Here is a 19,673-nt window from a genome sequence, read left to right as displayed (position 1 = left end):
GTATATTTTTCCTTTTCTCCTTTGCCTTTCGCTTCTCTTCTATTGACAGCTGTTTGTAAGCCCTCTTCAGACAACCATTTTGCCTTTTTGCATTTCTTTTTCTTGGGGATGGTCTTGATCCCTGCCTCCTGTACATTGCCACAAACCTCTGTCCATAGTTCTTCAGGCACTCTGAAGTCATTCATATTAGCAACCCATGGAGCAGTCCTTTCCAGGAAAGGTAGGAACTTTTAGCATGAGTACCTCCTCTCTGACATCTCTTTTCTGGAAACTTATTTCTAACATAAGGCATAAGTTGGAGACAGAAGCTTTTTTTATTTGAAGATTTTCTTAAATTATCTAAACTGCCCAAATCTCAATCCCCCCCGCCCCCCTCCTTTGAGAAAAATAGCTAATTAGGCATATATCCCATGCCAGAAGATCTATTCTCCAAAACATCCACAACCCTAAATGTCCTAGATTCTGAATTTCTAAAAGAAGGAAAAATAAGTCCTTGTTTTGAGTACAGCTAAGCCAGTAGAGAAAACCAGAACAAATGTGGAAGACTAGAGTGGTTTTCCCTTCTCTGAGAGGCTTTTAATCCTTTCTTTGCCCTTTGGTGAACAGAGTGGCCATAAGAAATGGAAATTAATTAAGAAAATATGGAAACCTGGGTTGGACACTGTACAGTTTTCCTCTTCTCCATTTTTCTGGTGGTGAAAGAGGGTCAGTTTGGTGCTCCTGGGAAAGATGTTTATGAAAGTAAAGCTTATGGATATTTCCCTGGCAGTCCAGTGGTTAAGACTCTGTGCTCCAAATGTCAGGGGCTTGGGTTTAATCCCTGGTCAGAGAACTAAGATCCTGCGTGCCACAGGGCACAGCCAAAAAACCAACCAACCAACCAGTCAATCAATCTTACATTCTTGGCTGTGCTACCTTGGGCTGGCACCAAGGACTGGAGGTATCTGAGCAGCCTGGGGAGTCCAGAGCTCAGGAGGGCCTAGAGGTGGTCTTTCCTTCTACCCCAGTGTGGACTTCCTATCTCATTTTCTTGAAAATGTTCCTATTGGAGAGACTCCTTGTTTTTCAGTGTACTCCTGCCCCAGCCTGCTCTTACACCGTGCTTCCTAACTGGTAAGGGAGGGGCAGCTGCCCTCAGTGCCAGACTTTCAGTTTGTTGAATGAATTCATCTCAGAAGAACCTGCCTTGTTCTTAGTTGAATTGTGTGCTCATGGTCATGTTTTACTTCTGAAGTCTTCTATGAGCCACAGCTGCCTTTCTACATGTGGCCATTTAATCCTGACCTATCTACCACTTAGTCCTATTTCTTTCTCAGACCAAAGCCCAGGTGCATCACAGAAGGTATGGCCACCTCTTCCCTAAGCCTCCTAGTTTGCCTCTCATACCTAGAGTGTGGGCTTCCCAGGTGGCACAGTGATAAAGCATCTGCCTGCCGATGCAGGAGACACAGGAGACGCGGGTTTGATCCCTGGGTTGGAAAGATCTCCTAGAGAAGGGAATGGCTACCCATTCCAATATTCTTGCCTGGAAAATCCCGTGGACAGAGGAGCCTGGCAGGCTACAGTCTGTGGAGTCTCAAAGAGTCGGACATGACTGAGCTCACACACATGCACCTCAAGAGTGCACCCTGGACTAATCAGAAACCATTTCTTTCAGACTTCCTCTTAAGAGTCTACCATGTAATTATAGCACTTAGCAAAAAAAGTCTGTCTCTGACCCCTTTTAGGAATTTGAAGCTTCACGTGTCTCACAGGCTAGTTGGAGAGACAGACGGCTGAACTACAGGGCTGTTTGACAGGCTAAAGTCGGGGACACAGCAGAGAGGGAATGCCCAACCCAGATGAGGTTCTGGAAGGCCTGATACCCAGAGTTTGTGGTGTTTTTGTTTTTATTTTTGTTTTGTTTTTTAAGGAAGAGGTAGCCAGAGTTTGGAGAGAACATCCTGAGGCAAAGTGCAGCTATATGAAAAGCCTGGGCTTACACAACCTAAGTAGTCAAGAGTGGCATGGGGGGCGAGAAGGAAGAGGAGTGGTGGCCAGAATGAAAGCTGGAGGAGTGGAGGGGCACTGGGCCCCTGGGCCCTTGTATTCCGGAGATGGGGGCTGTGGGAGAAAGCCAGGAAGCTTTTACTTCTTGCTTTGTTTTCTTGAGTCTCACGAGGACAGTGGCTCTTTGTAGTTGCCAAACAAGATTTTTAACTGGAAGTTGGTGGCTTAGAACATTGGAATTTCTTAACATTATAATTCATTCATATTAAATGCCCAGAAGGGCTCATCTGGCTTGAGGATTAAGGAAGCAGTATCTGAAGGGCTTCTAAGTCTTAGGTCTAGAATCAGATAAATCTAGGTTCTAATCCCTCTCATCACTTGATAGTTATATGACCCTGGGGCAAATTAACCTCTGAGTTGACCACTCCATGAAATGGGATAAAAATTATAACTACTCCTGACTTCCCTGATGGTCCAGTGGTTAGGACTCCATGCTTCCACTGCAAGGGGACCAGGTTCAGTCTCTGGTTGGGAAACTAGGATCCTTCATGCCATGCAATGTGGCCCCCCCAAAAAATGTTAGTTTAAAAAAATTATAACTACTTTGTTTTGCAGGGTTTTTGTGAAGACTAAGTTAAATATAGCGAAAGATTAAAAATAGCTGAGGCAGTTTTGAAAAAGAAAAATAAATTTGGAGGCATTACCGTACTAGGGTTCAAGATTTATCTTAAAGCTGCAGCCAGTGACTAGGTCAGTGTGGTATTGGCACAGGGTAAATGAGCAGATGAATGGAGCAGACGTGAATGTCCCACAACAGAGCCACACATTTGTCAGCTCTTGGTTTATGACAGAAGAGTGAGCTTTGCTGGGTCGACTCCATAGCCTCGTGGGGGATAAAGGTTCTTGGCCCTCACCCCATTCCACACCCAAATCCTCAAGTTCTGGAGATTTACATTCTAAATGTGAAAACAGGAGCGCTTCCAGAAGATAACATAGGAGATTATCTTCAGCATTTGGGGGATAAGCAAAGATTTCTTAAAGAAGATTTGAAAAACATTAACCATAAAGGAAAACTTTATCACATGTAATACAAGGAGTCATCTCTTTTCACCAAAAACCATCATGAAGAGAGTGTAAAGGTAATGAGGTATTTCCTGTACATTCCTCTGTGTGTACTATATCCAGAGTATATATAGAACTCTTGTCAAACAAACAGACAAAAGGTAGCCAGTTAAAAAATGGGCGCAAGATGTGAACAGTACTTATTTCACAAAAGATTATATCCAAAAGGCCAGTCAACACATGAAAAACTGCTCAAGCTCATTAGTCATTAGGGAAGCTCAAATTTAAAACTATAAGATGCAACTTACATACCAGCCCAAATGGCTGAAATGGGAAACACTGAATCCCAAGTGTTGAGAAACATGTGGAGCGTCTGAGATTCCTATGTCCTCCCACTGGCAATGTACAATGGCCATTTGGCAGTATCTTCTGAAGCTGAACATGCCCTGAAACTCAGCAGTTCTACTACGAGGTTTGTTCCCAATGGAAATATGAGCAACGACACAAACAGGAACGTTTGTGGTAATGTCACTTATAGCCCCAAACTGAAGACAACCTAAAACCTTCATCGACAGTAAGATAGTTCACTTGTGGTGGGTTCATACAGTGACTATTCAGCAATAAAAAGACAAGCTACCATGGCATGCAGCAACATGGATGTATCTTGTAAACATAATGACAAGTATTTATATAGAGTTCAAAACCTGGTGAAACTAACCAGTTGTGTCAGAAGTGAGACAGTTGCTACCTCTGAGGATGAGGAGGGAAACTGTGATGGGAAAAGGCTTGAGTGTTTCTGCAGTGCTGGCAGTATGTTGTATTCTGTTTCTTGGTTTGGTTTGTAGTTATAATGGTAACTTCACTTTGTGATAATTTATCAAGCTATACAATTAAGTATATACTTTCTTGTATTGTATGTTGTACTTCAGTCAGAAAGTTTCTTTAAAAATAAATAATGCCCCTAAAACACTTTTTTAAATTAGATTGACGTATAGTTGATTTAAAGTGCTATGTTAATTTCTGCTTTACAGCAGAATGACTCAGTTATACATATATGTATTCATTTTCATATTCTTTTCCATTATGGTTTATCACAGAATATAGACTATAGTTCTACATGGACTTCCCTCATAGCTCAGTTGGTAAAGAATCCGCCTGTAATGCAGAAGACTCCGGTTCTATTCCTGGGTTGGGAAGATCCGCTGGAGAAGGAATAGGCTTCTCCAGTATACCCACTCCAGTATTCTTGGGCTTCCCTGTGGCTCAGCTGGTAAAGAATGTGCCTGATGCGGGAGACTGGGTTCAGTGCCTGGGTTGGGAAGATCCCCTGGAGAAGGGAGAGGCTACCCACTCTGGTATTCTAGCCTGGAGAATTCCATGGACTGTGTAGTCCATGGGGTCCACAAGGAGTCAGACACGACTGAGCGACTTTCACTCAGTCCCTGTGCTATACAGTAGAACCTTGTTTATCCATCCCGTATGTAATAGATTGCATCTGCTACTCCCAATCTCCCAATCTTTCCTTTCCCCGGAACCTCGCCTTGGCAGCCACAAGTCTGTTCTCTATGTCTGTGAGTCTGTTTCCATTTTGTTGATACACTTATTTGTATTTCTCTTTCTTACTTTCCTTGGGGTTTCCACGGTGGCTCAGATGGTAAAGAGACTGCAGTGTGGGAGACCCAGGTTCGATCCCTGGGTCAGGAAGATCCCCTAAGAGAAGGAAATAGCATCCCACTCCAGTATTCTTGTCTGGAAAATTCCATTGACAGAGGAGCCTGGCAGGCTACAGTCTGTGGGGTTACAAAGAGTTGGACATGATGGAGCAACTTCTTACTTCCCTTAGTGTGATAATCTCTAGGTCCATCCATGTTGCTGCAGGTGGCATTATTCCATCCCTTTTATGGTTGAGTAATATTTCATTGCATGCAGTATTACATGTCTTCTTTATTCATTTGTTTGTTGATAGACATTTATTTCCATGTCTTGGCTGTTGTGCATAGTGGTGCTATAAACATAGAGGTGCTTGTATCTTTTCAAAGTATAGTTTCATCTGGATATATGCCCAGAAGTGGGATTGCTGGATCAAATAGCAACTCTATTTTTAGTTTTTTGAGGAGCCGCCATACTGTTTTCAATAGTGGCTTTACCAATTTACTTTCCCACTAACAGTGTGAGAGGTTCCCTTTTCTCCACACCCTCCCTAGCATTTATTATTTGCAGATTTTTTGATGATGGCCATTCTGACTGGCGTGAGGTGGTACCTTGTTGCAGTTTTGACTTGGCATTTCTCTAATAATCAGCAATAATGAGCATCTTTTCATGTGCCTGTTGGCCACTGTATGTCTTCTTTGGAGAAATTTCTATTTGTCTCCTGCCCATTTTTCAATTGGGTTGTTTGTTTTTTTGTTATTGAGTTATATGAGCTATAAAACACTTTGAATTGTGTCTGACACATAGTCCATATCTAGCAAATCTGAAGTAGTATTAATTTAGGTGATGGATTATCATTTCATCAGAAAAACCTCCCTGCCCACCTAAATCTAAAATAGCACTCTGTGCTATTTTCCATCTTTGTGCGCTGTCTTCTTCAGGGTGTTTACCTGCACAGCACTTATTTCAATTTGTGTTTTGCTTATCTACTTCCCTGATCTGTAAGCTCTGTGAAAGCAGAGACCTGCCCTGGCTCATCTACCACAGTAGCTCTAGCATCCAGCACTTAGCACAAAGCCTGGGACAAAAGAGATACTTGCCAATTGAAAGATTGACTTCCCAGCAGAAGATTATCTGCCCCTAAATAAGCATGTGTTGTGGAGGCTTAGAATGTCTCTCCATGGTCATTGCCAGTCTTCATCATGGTGAGTTCTTCATTGCAGGGCATTGTTTTCTCTCCTGCTTTAACATTTTCTTCCATAGGTTTTAGTTATAAAGTCAAAGAAAGTGAGAACTGGAAGAGTTGAGATCATTTGGTTCGGGCTTCTTTTTTAACCAATAACCTGAAGTAGCGTCTTTACTGTGTAATCACTTTGTGTCCCTCGAAATCATCAGTTCGCATCTCACCCCCAGTGGCTCAGTGGTCAAGAATCCGCCTGCCAGTGCAGGAGACACAGGTTCGATCCCTAGATGGGAAGATCCCCCAGAGAAGGAAATGGCAACCCACTCCAGTATTCTTGCCTGGAAAATTCCATGGACAGAGGAGAGTGGTGAGCTACTGTCTGTAGGATCGCAAAAGAGTTAGAGACTAAAGCAAACAGTAGCAACCTCTTTTGTTACATATGAAGATGAGTGAGAGGGCCTCAGGGCATTTGGGGTAGGGTTTTCCCTGCCCCTGTTTATTCTGAAGGCCTGTATGAATGGCATATGTGATAGCATGACCCTGCATGGGCCTGGCCTGTCAGTTAACCCTCATCACAGCCTGAGGGGCCACACACAGAGGTTCATGTGAAAGACAGAGAAAGTAACATGTCGTATGTCTGAGCAGCCGTGTTCCCCATAATTAATCCAGGAACCTAACAGATCTTGCCTGTTTGCAAAGGGGAATCACACAGACATTACCTTGTAATTGTACAGAATCAATCTTCACCAGAGACAGATCCCAGCCAGGGTGCAGGACAAGATGGCAAGTCCGTGTGCAGTTGCCCAGGGACTGAGAGGCATCCCCTTGGCCTGGGCCTTAGCTTCCCTGACTTAGGCAGCACTAATGGGAAATGGCCTGTAACTCTCTGAGAATGTTAAAGAAATTTAGCCAGTTTGTGCCTGAGCAACCAATTAACAGTGAGGGTGACTGGGCTTTACAGCCTACAGACAAGGGGCTGGATGACAAACAAGCCCACTCTGTCTTAACTCTAAACATATGTTCCCAAGGTGTCTGTTGTGTTGCTTGGAAGCATGAGCCCAGCCTTTACAGTTATTTCCTGGCTTCCTGAAAAGGTACAGTCTTGTTCTCTTTCCCGCACCTCTGCTGGAAGAGAATACACTTTGTCCAGGGGGGAGGATTTGCTCAAAGCTCCTCTCTTCTTGGTAAAAACACATTCCAAATGTCTCGACTCATGCTGCCTTCAGAAGTGCCAGTGTTCCTCTAGGAATCTGTACCCTGTAGAAAAGCTCCAGGCAGCAAAGAGGGGGCAGGCAGAGGAAACCCCGGTGTAGCCAGAGCAGGAGCACAGATTGTATCTTTCTTTCTCACCCCACCTTTTTCTTTAATGCCCTTACATCCAGTCATTACCCAAGAGGCCAGGTCCCTCACCAGTCACCAGTAGAGCTTAAGTTTATTTCTGGCCACTCTGAAGACTTCTTACAGGTTCACTTTACAACAGCTTGCCTCTGTAGAGCATCTTACCAACTCCAAGGAAAACTGCTTTCAGTGCAGAAAGCTGGCTGTCAATGAGGAGCTATACAAAGGGCAGAGACCTGGGGTTTCTCCCAGAGCTTACCAGAAAGACAGAGGGTCTTCCATTGCACCCGTGACCATTCTAAAGGGCGCAGCTTGCTGCTGCTGTTGTTATTCAGTCACTAAGTTGTCTCCGACTCTTTGTGACCCCGTGGACTTAAGCAGGCCAGGTTTCCCCATCCTTCACTCTCTCCCAGAGTTTGTTCAAACTCATGTCCATTGAGTCAGTGATGCCATCTAACTATCTCATCCTCTGTCACCCCCTTCTTCTGCCCTCAACCTTTCCCAGCATCAGGGTCTTTTCAGATGAGTCAGCTCTTCCCATCATGTGGCCAAAATATTGGAGCTTCAGCTTCAGCAACCCCATGAACACAATGAAAAGCTTGCTGTTGGTCAGTAGTTAACCTCTGCCCTTCCACTGCATCTAGCTCATCCCCAGGAATGGCTAGAGATTTAAAGGGACCACTCTTATGGTGAGTTAGCAAAGGTGCTTCTGATTTTTATGTACCTGTGTGATGGGGGGCAGACTACTGGCAATTAAGCAGGGTCATGGTACTCTGAAATGTTGAATCATAAGCTGTATTATGATTTCAGAGATATTAAGTGTGCATCCTGGAACTGATGAAATACAGTGGGTGCCCCATGGCTGTCTCTGACAGTCTGTCCCAGTGACAGTGAAAAGTGTCAGTGGTGACACCATTGGTCTCTCCAGCTTCTTTTGGACATCTCACTGGCTGTGAATCTTGGTGATTCAGTTAGAGTGTGTTGTAGTCCTCATCTGTCAGCTTTTCCTTACCAGGAAGGTAGGCATATTTTCCTTTTCCCGATTCCAGGACGGGCATCAGTATTTCTACAGTGTGGCCTCACTCTGTACCAGAGCACAGGGCCAGGGCACGTCTGCTCACACAGTTATAAGTGTGGAGAGTTCAGAGCTGCCAAGTCCCTGGATGCCAGCTCATTTAACTTCATCCACATAATAACCTGAGTCAGAGCTCTTGGACATGCAGCAGCCAAGAAATCAGGATGGATTTTTACCCAAAATATCTACTCTATTTTGAGTCAAGGTAGTTGAAAATAAGTTTTGGGTTCCGTCTGTCAACCCTCGCCACTTTGTTCTGTTTCTCTGACAGCTTCTTCTCCCTAATGTTCTCTCTCAGATCTCTTCATTTCACTCTGGATATGAAGAAGCAGAAAGGAGGAGAAAATCCTCCAGGCCTCACCAGAAAAGAAGCAGTGCTCATTGTTGTTAGAATAAAAAGATAATGGCCAATTTGTCAAGAAGTGTTGACAAGAAAGATAAAGTTGGAAGTAATTAACTGGCTGACACACTGGGAGTGATGCGCCTGCCAGTGGCTCCCTAAATCAGCCAGAGCCTTGGAAATGTGACAGCCATTCATCATTTTTACAACACACCTCTGACAGGCCCCTGGGTTGCAAACCTGGCCAGCACAAATCGTGTGCTTTGACATGTCAGGGCTCTGCGGCCTCTTAGTGCCTCACGCTGGTTGTGCTAGGATGTTTAGGCCCCATTTATCCAGCCAGGGGGTGCTGGAAGTGATGGGTGAGATGGGACAGCTTGTCCAGCTTATTGCTGGACCCTGTGTCCATCCTCTGGGCAGCTGCTCTGATTTCCCAGGGGCAAGCCTGCAGACATCTGCAGGACGAATCCCCTGTGAGCTCCTGCCACACCTTGGTGGCTTAACTAGTGCTGCTCTCACCCAGCCACAAGGGTGCGCCCAAGAGACTGGTTCAGACATGGCATCCAGCGCAGATGTTCTTACACAACTGTTAAAAAAGTTTTTGTGAAGGCTCCAGATAAAATGGGAAATGCCTGTGTCATGTAAAAAAGCCGAATACAGTACTGTATCATCACTCTGACTAACACTGTGTCTAAAATATGCATTTATACAGAATATGCATAGGCAAAAGTATCATTTTGATATTGTGAACCCTCTTCCCAATTTTTAAAATTATATATAATTAAAAAATAATTTTATTATTATAATAGTTATATATATATACACACACACACACACTTCCCACTACCAGTATTGAAAGGGGCTTCCCAGGTGGTGCTAGTGACATAGAACTCATCTACCAATGCAGGAGATATAAGAGATGTGGGTTCAGTCTCTGGGTTGGAAAGATCCCCTGGAGGAGGGCACGGCAACCCACTCCAGTATTCTTGCCTGGAGAATCCCATGGACAGAGGAGCCTGGTGGGCTACGGATAGCCCATGGAAGAGCCAGACACAACTGAAGCAACTTAGCACATATGCACCAGAGTTGAAAAGAGAGGAATTTTTGTCTCTCCTTTCCCTAATCTACAGTTAGCACTCTGTCTTTTAAATTCTTTTTGCTTTTTATTTTTGGCTGTGCGCGGGCTTTCCCTAGTTGTGGAGAACAGGGACTGCTCTCTAGTTGCTGTGGACAGGCTTCGCATCGTGGTGGCTTCTCTTGTTGTGGTGCACAGACTCAGTAGTTGTGGCACCTGGGCTTAGTTGCCCCGAGGTATGTGGGATCTCCTGGACCAGGGACCAAACCTGTGCCCCATGCATTGGTAGGTGGATTCTTTTTTTTTTCCTTCAAATTTATTTATTTTTTTAGTTGGAGGATAATTGCTTTACAGTGTTATGTGGTTTCTGCCATACATCAGCATGAATCAGCCATAGGTAGACATGAACCCTTCCTCTTGAAACTCTCTCCCACCCCATCCCACCGCTCTCTGTTGTCACAGAGCACTGGGTCGAGCTCCCTGTGTTATACAGCAACTTCCCATTAGCTGTCTATTTTATGTAATAGTAATGTATATATTTTAATGCTACTCTCTCAATTCATCCCATCCTCTCCTGCCCCTGCTGTGTCCGTAAGGCTGTTCTCTGTGTCTGAGTCTCTGTTCCTGTCCTGCGGATGTGTTCACCAGTACCAGTTTTCTAGATTCCATATATATGCGTTAATACACGATAGTTGTTTTTCTGACTTACTTCACTCTGTATAACAGGCTCTAAGTTCATCCACCTCACTAGAACTGACTCAAATTCATTCCTTTCTATGGCTGAGTAATATTCCATTGTATATATGTACCACAACCTCTTTATCCATTCATCTGTCACAGACATCTAGGTTGCTTCCATGTTTTGGCTACTGTAAATAGTGCTGCAGTGAACAATGGGGTGCATGTGTCTTTTTCAGTTATGGTTTTCTCAGGGTGTATGCCCAGTCGTGGGATTGCTGGGTCATATGGTAGTTTTATTCCTAGTTTTTTTTTTGTTTGTTTTTTTTTAAGAAATCTCCATGCTGTTCTCCAGGTAGATGGATTCTTAACCACTGGGCCAAAAGAGAAGTCCTATCTTTTTTATTCTTAAGGTCCCACTTTCTCACATACAGATCTGGCAAGTCTTCTAGGTACTACAACAGACACATCATTTATACCGTGACCAGACAGAGGAAAAAGAGAAGACAAGTCAGAGTTCTTCACCCTTAACCCGCTCTGGGGTAAAGCGTCAGGAACCCATTTGATATCAAGGCAGTCCACCTCTCTTGCATCACGTTCTTTTTGTCTTGGTGCCCCAGGGTTCCAGGGGCACCAAATGTCAGAGCTTTGAAACCTTCTAACAAGGCCAGCTTCCACTTTCTTAATGTTTAGAAGAGGAGTAAAGTTACTTTTCATAAGTTCCTGGAGCAAGGAAGGAAAGTTTGACCTGCCAGACCCTGGGTGCTATTTTCACAACCTGACTCTGGCTTTAAGTGGGGGAACTGTAACACCTGCCGGTTCCCTTCACTTTCCCTGCCACCTGCATTTGAGCTGCCCCTCACCACCTTTCTCTGGCGCACATTTCAGATGTTCTCACCTTGCCTTCTGTCTTCACTGCTGTCTTGCTCAAAAAGACACTGTCATTCCCTTGAGCTCCCCAGAGCCCCAGGGAGCTGCCTCATGAAGATATCAGGGCCCTACCAACCTTGGATCTTCTTGACTCTGTACAGGAATCAAGCGGTTTTGTTTCTAATCACCCACTGGACACAGAGCTAAGTCTTGATGCCAGAAGAAGTGACAAGGATGGTCTGAAGCAGCTACTGTTCTAAGAGAGAAATAAAGATACAGCTTGATTCAGCATAAGGACCCTAAGTAGGGTCCCATTGGCCTCACAACTTGGCTGGTCAGGAACTCCTCAGCGAGACCTGTCGAGGTCCCCTGTCAGCTGTGTTGCGTGTCACCAGCCCAGCACTGAGGGAATTCAGAGAATTCTTCCTTGACAGGAAACCAAATAAAATGCAGACAGCAGTCTGCACTAGAAACAGACAGGAGAGAGAAGGCCCAGAGCCATTTGGGAAGCCAGTGCATGACGTTCTCATAAATTCCTGATAGGAGCACCAGGAAGCCTGAGTAGTCCCCCAGATGCCACTGCAGACACTCCTCGTGTGACTGGCTTTGCTGTGGGTTCCAGCTAGTGTTGCGTGCGCCTGCATCACTTTGTTCTTAGTAGCCGAAGGTCACCAAGGCTGAGAGATGGGGTCGATGACCAAATGAACTCTACCGGGAGGAATTCCCAGGCCAGAGGATTTTGGATCTGACATCAGTCCAGAAGCCTGTGGAACAGTGACTTAGGAGATGATAGAGTTCCTCAGGTTTCCCTTCCAGCAGTAGGAATAGCATTTGGATGCTGAGCTGGCGACCCCCGCTATTGGTTTGCTAACAAGTTGGGGTTAGAACCTGGAGGAGTTCATGATCTACCCTTTGTTCAGGCGCATCCTCAGTGACACTGGTCGCCACTTGCCTGTGGAGAGCCCTGAGGAAGAGCTCAGAAGGGAGAGTCATGGGAAAGTAGACAGGCCCTGCACTGAGCACTGGCTTCTCGTCCATCACTCTTGACAGTCCATCACTCTTGACAGGAAACCCGCTAAGGCAGTGATAAGCTCCTTCATGCCTGAGTTCCTTGCTCACTTACATGCTTTCCCTACATTTGGAAAGACATTTTTGGATAGTGAAGAAAAGATACCTGGGGTAATCTGTATAGTATAGAAGACAATGAGGCCATTTCTTATTCTTATTTGTTAATTTGCCTCAATTCTAGAAAGTGCTTCCCTCACTTGTCAATTTTCCCAGTTTCAAACTCTTCAACTCAGCTTCCTTTAATAAAAAGTTAAATCTTGGAGTAGGAGAGGGGAGGTGGGAATGAATGAGTGAATATGTCTGATAATTGCCTTTTCCCTTCTTGACATCCTAATTCATTGTTTTTTCCTGTCTTCATTGTATTTCTAACATGTTAATTTGTGGGCTCTGCGTTTTATTTTGTGGGTAGGCAGCTTCTATTTGCTGTATAGATTCGCAACTATATGAAACCTCAACTGGTTGTTCTCACTGGGATATGAAGTAGAATATAAATATACCACAACACTGATGCTTAAGGCAGCAGCTAAGCCATCTTAGCCTTCTGGCTTCAGTGGGCATGGAGAAGAGATAGGCCCTGTGGTCGACTGTCATCTCTTTACTGTTGGGGGCACGTTACTGTTGAAGCCTCCCTCTCTCTAAATTTGTTTGTCAGCCCAGCCAGTGTCAGTGAGGTCTGGTTTGTGTCATAAAGCACTCCTCTGCTGTTGGGCTGAGCTTTGAACAGTTTGCCCTTTATAAACCTCCAGCATTAATAGGGAAAGACTCCAGGGCACACACGGGAGCGTTTATAGAACAGGCTGTGTAAGAGTCCCAGCTGCCCCGTAAACGAGGGCTCCTCATCAAGGGGGCTTCTGAGCAAAGGTGATCTCTGCACATGAATCACACATACTGTCTCTCCCTTTAGTCTCATAAAAGCACATCTGAGTTTCAAAGGGGAGTATCTCAAAGGATGGTCTTGTTTCACCCAAGTAGGCAGGCAACAGGGGACTTAGTAGCTGGAAACTGCTGCTTTTCCGTGGAGGCTTATTCATCCCCCACTTTGCAGCCTGGACTCTGTCTATATGCCTGGCGGCCTCGAACAAGTGCCCCAGAAAAACCCGCTGTGGTTGCATGGGGACTGTCATGCTGGGAGGCATGGAGGCAGTGGCTTCTGAAGGGAAATAAAAAATAGGGAATGGGAAGGACTTCCCTGGAGGTCCAGTGGTTATGACTCTGCACTTCAGCTCCAGAGGGCTCGGGTTCAATCCCTCCTTGGGGAACTAAGATCCCAGAGGCTGGGTGATACAGCGAAAAAAAAAACCTTGGGAATGGGAGCTTAGGGGTCAGAGCAGGGTGTCAACCACAATATGAGTGAGGAGGCTAACGTGCAGTGCAGTGGGGCTCCTCTCCTGTGTGGTGAACTGCATGTGGAGTTAGCTCATGGAGACGTCCTTGCGCTTCTTCTGTCTGTTCCCTGCTTTCAGTTGCTTATTTCACACGTACTTGCTTGGTGCCTGCTGCTGGGGGAGTGGACAGCTGCCACACTTTTCTCCTCCTGCAGAGCTGTACCCTTAGTTAATACTTGAGATCTCTTTAATGGTACAGTTTTGAAGCAAAAGGATAGCCCTCAGAGCTACAGTTTCTTCCTATGCAAAGTAGGAGTGTTAGTAGTAGTGTCTACTTCGTAGGGTTAAGATAACACACATCAGCAGTAGTCAGCACAGTGCCTGGCACCCACAGGAGCTCTCAGTAAACTTAGGTATCTTGTTGTTGCTCTAATCCTTGGCCTTGCGTGATGGAGTGCCAGAAGCCATGGAGGAGAGAGAAGAAGTTAAGATGAAACCATGTGGCAGACTCTCTGCCCTGCACTTGCATCCTCCCGCAGCCTTGCAGGCACACATGGGAGACTCCCTGGGGGGGGAAAGAAGAGACAGGTGCATTAGGGAGAAAGCTCTCTGGGAAAGAAAATTGCAGACAGGGAGGAGGAGAGACTCAACAGGGAGAAAACAGCCAGTTAACTTGAAATCTCTCCTCTCTAAACAGTTGACTGTAGGTGTGTACGGTCTCCTTTCTTTCAGGTCCTCAAACCAGAACTTAATTTATCAAAGGGACCCTTTTTCTCTGCTCATGCTCCTTTTTCATGGGTATATTTTAGTCCATTTAGTCAAAGTTGTCGTTTTTCAGTGACTGTCCTTACTGTTGGGCAAGAGCTTAGCTTGCATCTCAAGCTGTACGCCCGGTTTTCCTGACCATTGATGGAGGCCTGGTCAGCGGGTCCTCAATGAGCCCAACCCCTCTCCTTCCCGCGGGACTCTGTCTGCATCCTCACCTGCCTCCACACATATTCAAGTGAGAAGTACTATAGAGGTGATTTGTTTGGACTTGCTGTTAATAAAGTTGGGGCCATGTGATGAGTTTTCTTGTCACATTTGCAAAGCTATGTTAGTCCTTAGAGGAGGTAGGTCAGAGTCATTGCAATAGTAAGGTAAAATCTGTATTTCTCCTCTGAGGTCTCTAGTTACAACTTCCTGATTTTGATCAGTTTCTTGTAAAATTCTCCTTTTTATGTATAAGGAGTAGGAGAGTGAAGGGGGAAATGGCTTTCACTTGCTTTTGGTTTTGTTGCTTTATCCCCAGAGGAAGGCGAGTTTTCGTAATGTTTATAAATTGATCTTGAAAATAGAATATGTTCCAGAACATGAGATTGGAAGACAGTTCTTAGAACTCCTGGATTTTTTATGTCTAGATTCTTACAGTTAACTTCTTTTGGTTCAGGCAAAGAACACTTTCCTTATCTTTCTCATCAAAATACTTTATATTCCTACCAGGGCCATCCCAGTAGTCCACATTCGGACTCAAAGTAGTATATAAACTATATCATTATAGATAGTTACATATGATATACTACATATTTCAGTATGGAAGTGTTAGTCGCTCAGTCATGTCTGACTCTTTGTGACCCCATGGACTGTAGCCCGCCAGGCTCCTCTGTCCATGGGATTCTCCAGGCAAGAACACTGGAGTGGGTAACCATTCCTTTCTCCAGGGGATCTTCTCAACCCAGGTATCGAACATGAGTCTCCCACATTGCACGCAGATTCTTTACCGTCTGAGCCACCAGAGAAACCCAGTATAATATATCATAAATAATATATAGCATATATACTGGATTTCTTATTTCCTGTCTTCTTATACTGCCAAAATCTTTACTTGGGCTCAAGGAATTAGATGATCACAAATATATACCCAGTAGTGTTAATTATCGGAGAAGGCAATGGCACCCCGCTCCAGTACTCTTGCCTGGAAAATCCCATGGATGGAGGAGCCTGGTAGGCTGCAGTCCATGGGGTCGCGAAGAGTCGGACATGACTGAGTGACTTCACTTTCACTTTTATGCATTGGAGAAGGAAATGGCAACCCACTCCAGTGTTCTTGCCTGGAGAATCCCAGGGATGGGGTCGCACAGAGTCGGACACGACTGAAGTGACTTAGCAGTAGAGGTGTTAATTATTAATACAGTTTGCCCAGCCCCACGTAAGTGAGAACAAAGTTAAGAACTTGACTTTTGAGGCCAAGAGGAATAGGAGACTGCCTGACAGTGAGCATGCAGTGGAGGGAGTCCCTTCGGACTTGGATTTTCATTCTCAGCCTTGAACTGTCACGTGGCTGCCTAAAGAAAACCATGACGTTACAGCATCACTTTGAAATTAAAAATATTTCTGAATCCTGCAGCAGAAAACTTATGGAAAACATTCAGGTTCAATGCTCTGCTTGGGACCCACTCAGAAGCGCCAAAGAGTCTGTGCAGTAGATTCCACACAAGGTGACCCGTCTACTCCTGTAAGTAAAGGAGAAGGGCGTCTGTACAGCTACTTTCACCTCTGGTTGCAGAGCCTGGACCTTGAACTTGGAGCCCACTCGAATAGTCCTATTCAAGATGGAACTTGCATGGATGATTGCCCAGTGCTGGCTCAAGTCTCAACATTAGACATGTTTTTTCTGTACCCAAACATATAAGTAAGATTCCAGAAGCTTCTATCCTTGGACAAAAACAGATGAAGGAAGAAGCACATATAAGAACCTGCTTAGCAATTTCATATCCATTATTTCATTTGATTCCCTAAAGAATGCCATGAAGGAGGCAGTAAGATTGCTTCAGGTTGTATGGAGACTGTACCTATTCATGTGGGCCTTGGGGAAAGTCACTGCCCTCCCAGGCCTCGGTCTCCCCGGGAGTAAAACAAGCCTAGTGATACCCTTCCCTACCCACTCTCTTAGGGATGCATGAGGTCAGAGGAGCGATAGGTTGGAAAGATTGTTTGAGATGTGATTTGCAAACATGAGGCATTCGATTATTACTTTCACAAATGTTAACTTTTCTAGTTCATCAGATTTCTGGGCAGTTCCCTCTCAGTTTTATTGGAAGAAATGTGGTGGAATTTGAATTTTTAAAAATAGTATTTTATAACACCAGTCTCTTGCCATATTACCACGTTGAACCCACGTCCTGGAATTTCCCAAAACCACTTAAAAATTAATTTGAGTCTAGTAGACAGTTTGTCCTTAGGGCAGTAAACTAGATCCTAGCTCATTAAACCAGTCTGAACTCCCAAGCTGGTCTGTCACATTTTGCTCCCTACCTGTGAACAGATAGGGTCATTATTATCCTATGATTTTCTCAGGCCTGCTCCCTCCCTCTCTTCCTTCCTTCCCATAACTCAAGCTTGTGTTTACTGTTGGGTTAGCTGCTATTTAACTCCCTGTTGGAACAAGGGTCTGAGCCTTGCAGCTCCTCTCCATTCAGGACGTCTTCACAGCCTCTCTGATGAACCAACTCCAGGCGGCAAGCCTTCCAACTTTTCTGCCTAGTTGCCCCAGTACAGTTACAGTCCTCCAGCCCCAACTGTCCTTAGGATGACATCAGCAGCGTTGTATGTGGTTATGAAAAGCATTTCCCCACCAGAGACCAGGCAGGTGCCTTGGGATGTGGTCCCTTCACAGCCTGCTTCAGAGGCAGAGCACAGTGCTGGCAGAGGGACTAAGGGGACATCTGGATTTGAAAGACATGGACCCCATCAGGGAGCAGTCAAGACAGCTGCACAGCCATAGGCCCCAGGGTTCTCTGTCATTGATGTAGATGACCCAGCCTCAGGGCCACTTCTGTGTCTCCCACAGAGCCTGATGGTTTCTATTTGTTTTGGTTATTCTTATCACTGAGACATAAAAGCTAAAAGTTCAGAGGTACCTCATCTGTTGTGTTGGTTGGGATGGTTCTGGAGCCAGGGTTTCTTAGTTCAAAAACAGACGCGTGCTGCCTGACGTCTGATGTCAGAGAGGAAACCAGTCAGTCTGCTGCTTGGAGGAAGGGCCCCAGGCAGGTGAGGCCTGCTGTCCACCAGATGTGGCCCCTTCAAGATAAGGAGCGTGAGGTCAAGATGAAATTATTCAGGTCAAGCTTCTCGAGTGGTAATATAATAGGTAACTGATGTTCTTTCTGCTTCTGTAAGACGTTGTCCCCAACATGCTGGAGAGCCATCTGCCCACAAGTGACCCTGCCCTTCCCACCCTCTAACATGTTGAGTGTAACCTCCGCTTCCTTTTGTTTTCTCAGCATTAATAATAAGCTGCAGCAGCCAGAGGCAGCTGCCGGGGTGTTGGAGTATGCCATGAAGCACTTTGGAGAGCTGGTAAGTGTCTCATTCCTTTTAGAAGAGCAAGAGGCAGCCACCTGGCTAGGGAAGCACTAGGCCACAGCCTTGAGAAAGTTACTTTCCTTTTCAGTTTTTTTCCCAGTAGTTAACAGCCTGATGCTGACTTACCTGTATCTTGAGGTTGAGGGAAGCAGTGACCGTATGGAGTATATTCAGGCTGAACAGAGATTGTGAGGACAGAATCTAATGAACACTAATGACTTGTATTTATCAAATAGCATGTGCCTACCTCTTTGCTATGTGCTTTATGTACTTCATCCAATTCAGTCCTCACAGCAACCTGTGAACAGGTACTGTTGTTATCCCATTTTACAGGGATGAGAGGGACTATAGTCCCAACAGGATAACAGCCTTACCTAAGCTGACAGAGTGAATAAGTGGCAGAACCTGGTGTCAGAGCCCAGATGTTTAACTATGACCCAAGTTATCTTTGTGTTGTCTAACAGCCAGCATTACCATTGCCCATACTTGAGGCTCAGTATATACTTCAGAAGAAACCATGGCTAATTCTCCAGAAAAAAATATGCCATAATTTATACGTGATATTGAAGGATTGTTCGATTTCATTATTGCTTATATAGTTTCTTCCTTCCTGCCATCTTTGCCCAACCAATATTAAAATGTTTCCGTTACTCTCTGTGGTCTTGGGAGGGTGCTTTGGTAACTTCCTAACCATATATAAAGCATTGATTTAATCAACTTAACATTGGCTTCCTGGAAGTTCAAGAAGTTCTGGGTCCATATATTTGATGAGGAACCTTTTATTAGTTGTGTCAGTCACTTACTCTGGTTTGCCTTAATCAAGAGCCCAGTGTGTTAGAGTAAAGAAAATTGACTACTTCACTCCCTTATGTAATTGCTGGTCAATTGGACTGAAAATTTTAAGAGAGTATTTTGCCATCTTGAGCACATGCCTGTAACTCAACTCAAAAAGCATCTCCAGATGACAAAACAGAAGGGACTGTGTCTTATCCGTCTTTGCCACAACCTTGTTTGCAGAGGGAAGAAAGTCAGAAGAGAGGGCGCTTAATGTAGTCCTCTCAGACAGAGATGTCCTCTCCTTTGATATCCTTAAAAAGCTCAGACTGCAGTAGTTGAAACAAGGATTCCACAAACATCTGGTATTTGGGTGATTTTATGTGCTGTTGTCTCAGAGTGCCAGTCTTAAATGAAAAGATCCCCATCTCCAGGTTCTGAAGGTGGCCGTTAGCTCCAGGATTATTGCTAAACCCTGGTGGATTTTCTGTTATATTTAGGTAGCTGAATCATATTAAACTCGACAATGGTTTGCTTTTTCTTGGCAGAGCCTGTGCTTTCTCAGCGCAATTTATGTAACAGCAATCTCATTAGAATTGTGTATGATTCATTGCTTAAACCTTATAGTTCCTGCAGTCTATTGCAACTCAAAATATCCTGCCCCCTACCTGACCTGCTCCATACGCTGCTCCCCCTATTTTCTACTTGTTCATACTGAGTGGGTACCATATGTTAGTACCCACTTTTCCACCCAGTATAGAAATTCAAAATGGGAAATTTACCAGTGTTCCTTTTAATTTAAGAGTTTTTAATGTTATAGTCTCTGCAGCCACTCTTTTCTAAGTTGTGTCTTTCATATTTAGGCATAGTGGAGCAGCATGTTTCTAAACGAGCTCAGG

The 19,673-nt window shown here is 44.8% G+C and overlaps 1 protein-coding gene across 1 annotated transcript in view; it reads left to right on the top strand.

The window, feature by feature from the left end:
- The window catches only part of MTOR (mechanistic target of rapamycin kinase), a 146,451-nt gene that overhangs the window by 87,162 nt on the left and 39,616 nt on the right, over nt 1-19,673 (top strand). The window contains exon 29 of the mRNA XM_043485946.1: nt 17,919-17,994. Coding sequence (XP_043341881.1) covers nt 17,919-17,994 — 76 coding nt within the window. The remainder of the gene's footprint in view (nt 1-17,918; nt 17,995-19,673) is intronic.

Source organism: Cervus canadensis, chromosome 13 (assembly GCF_019320065.1).
Source record: "Cervus canadensis isolate Bull #8, Minnesota chromosome 13, ASM1932006v1, whole genome shotgun sequence".
In the NCBI taxonomy this organism is placed as follows: Eukaryota; Metazoa; Chordata; class Mammalia; order Artiodactyla; family Cervidae; genus Cervus; species Cervus canadensis.
This window is presented reverse-complemented; position numbering and strand designations above follow the sequence as displayed.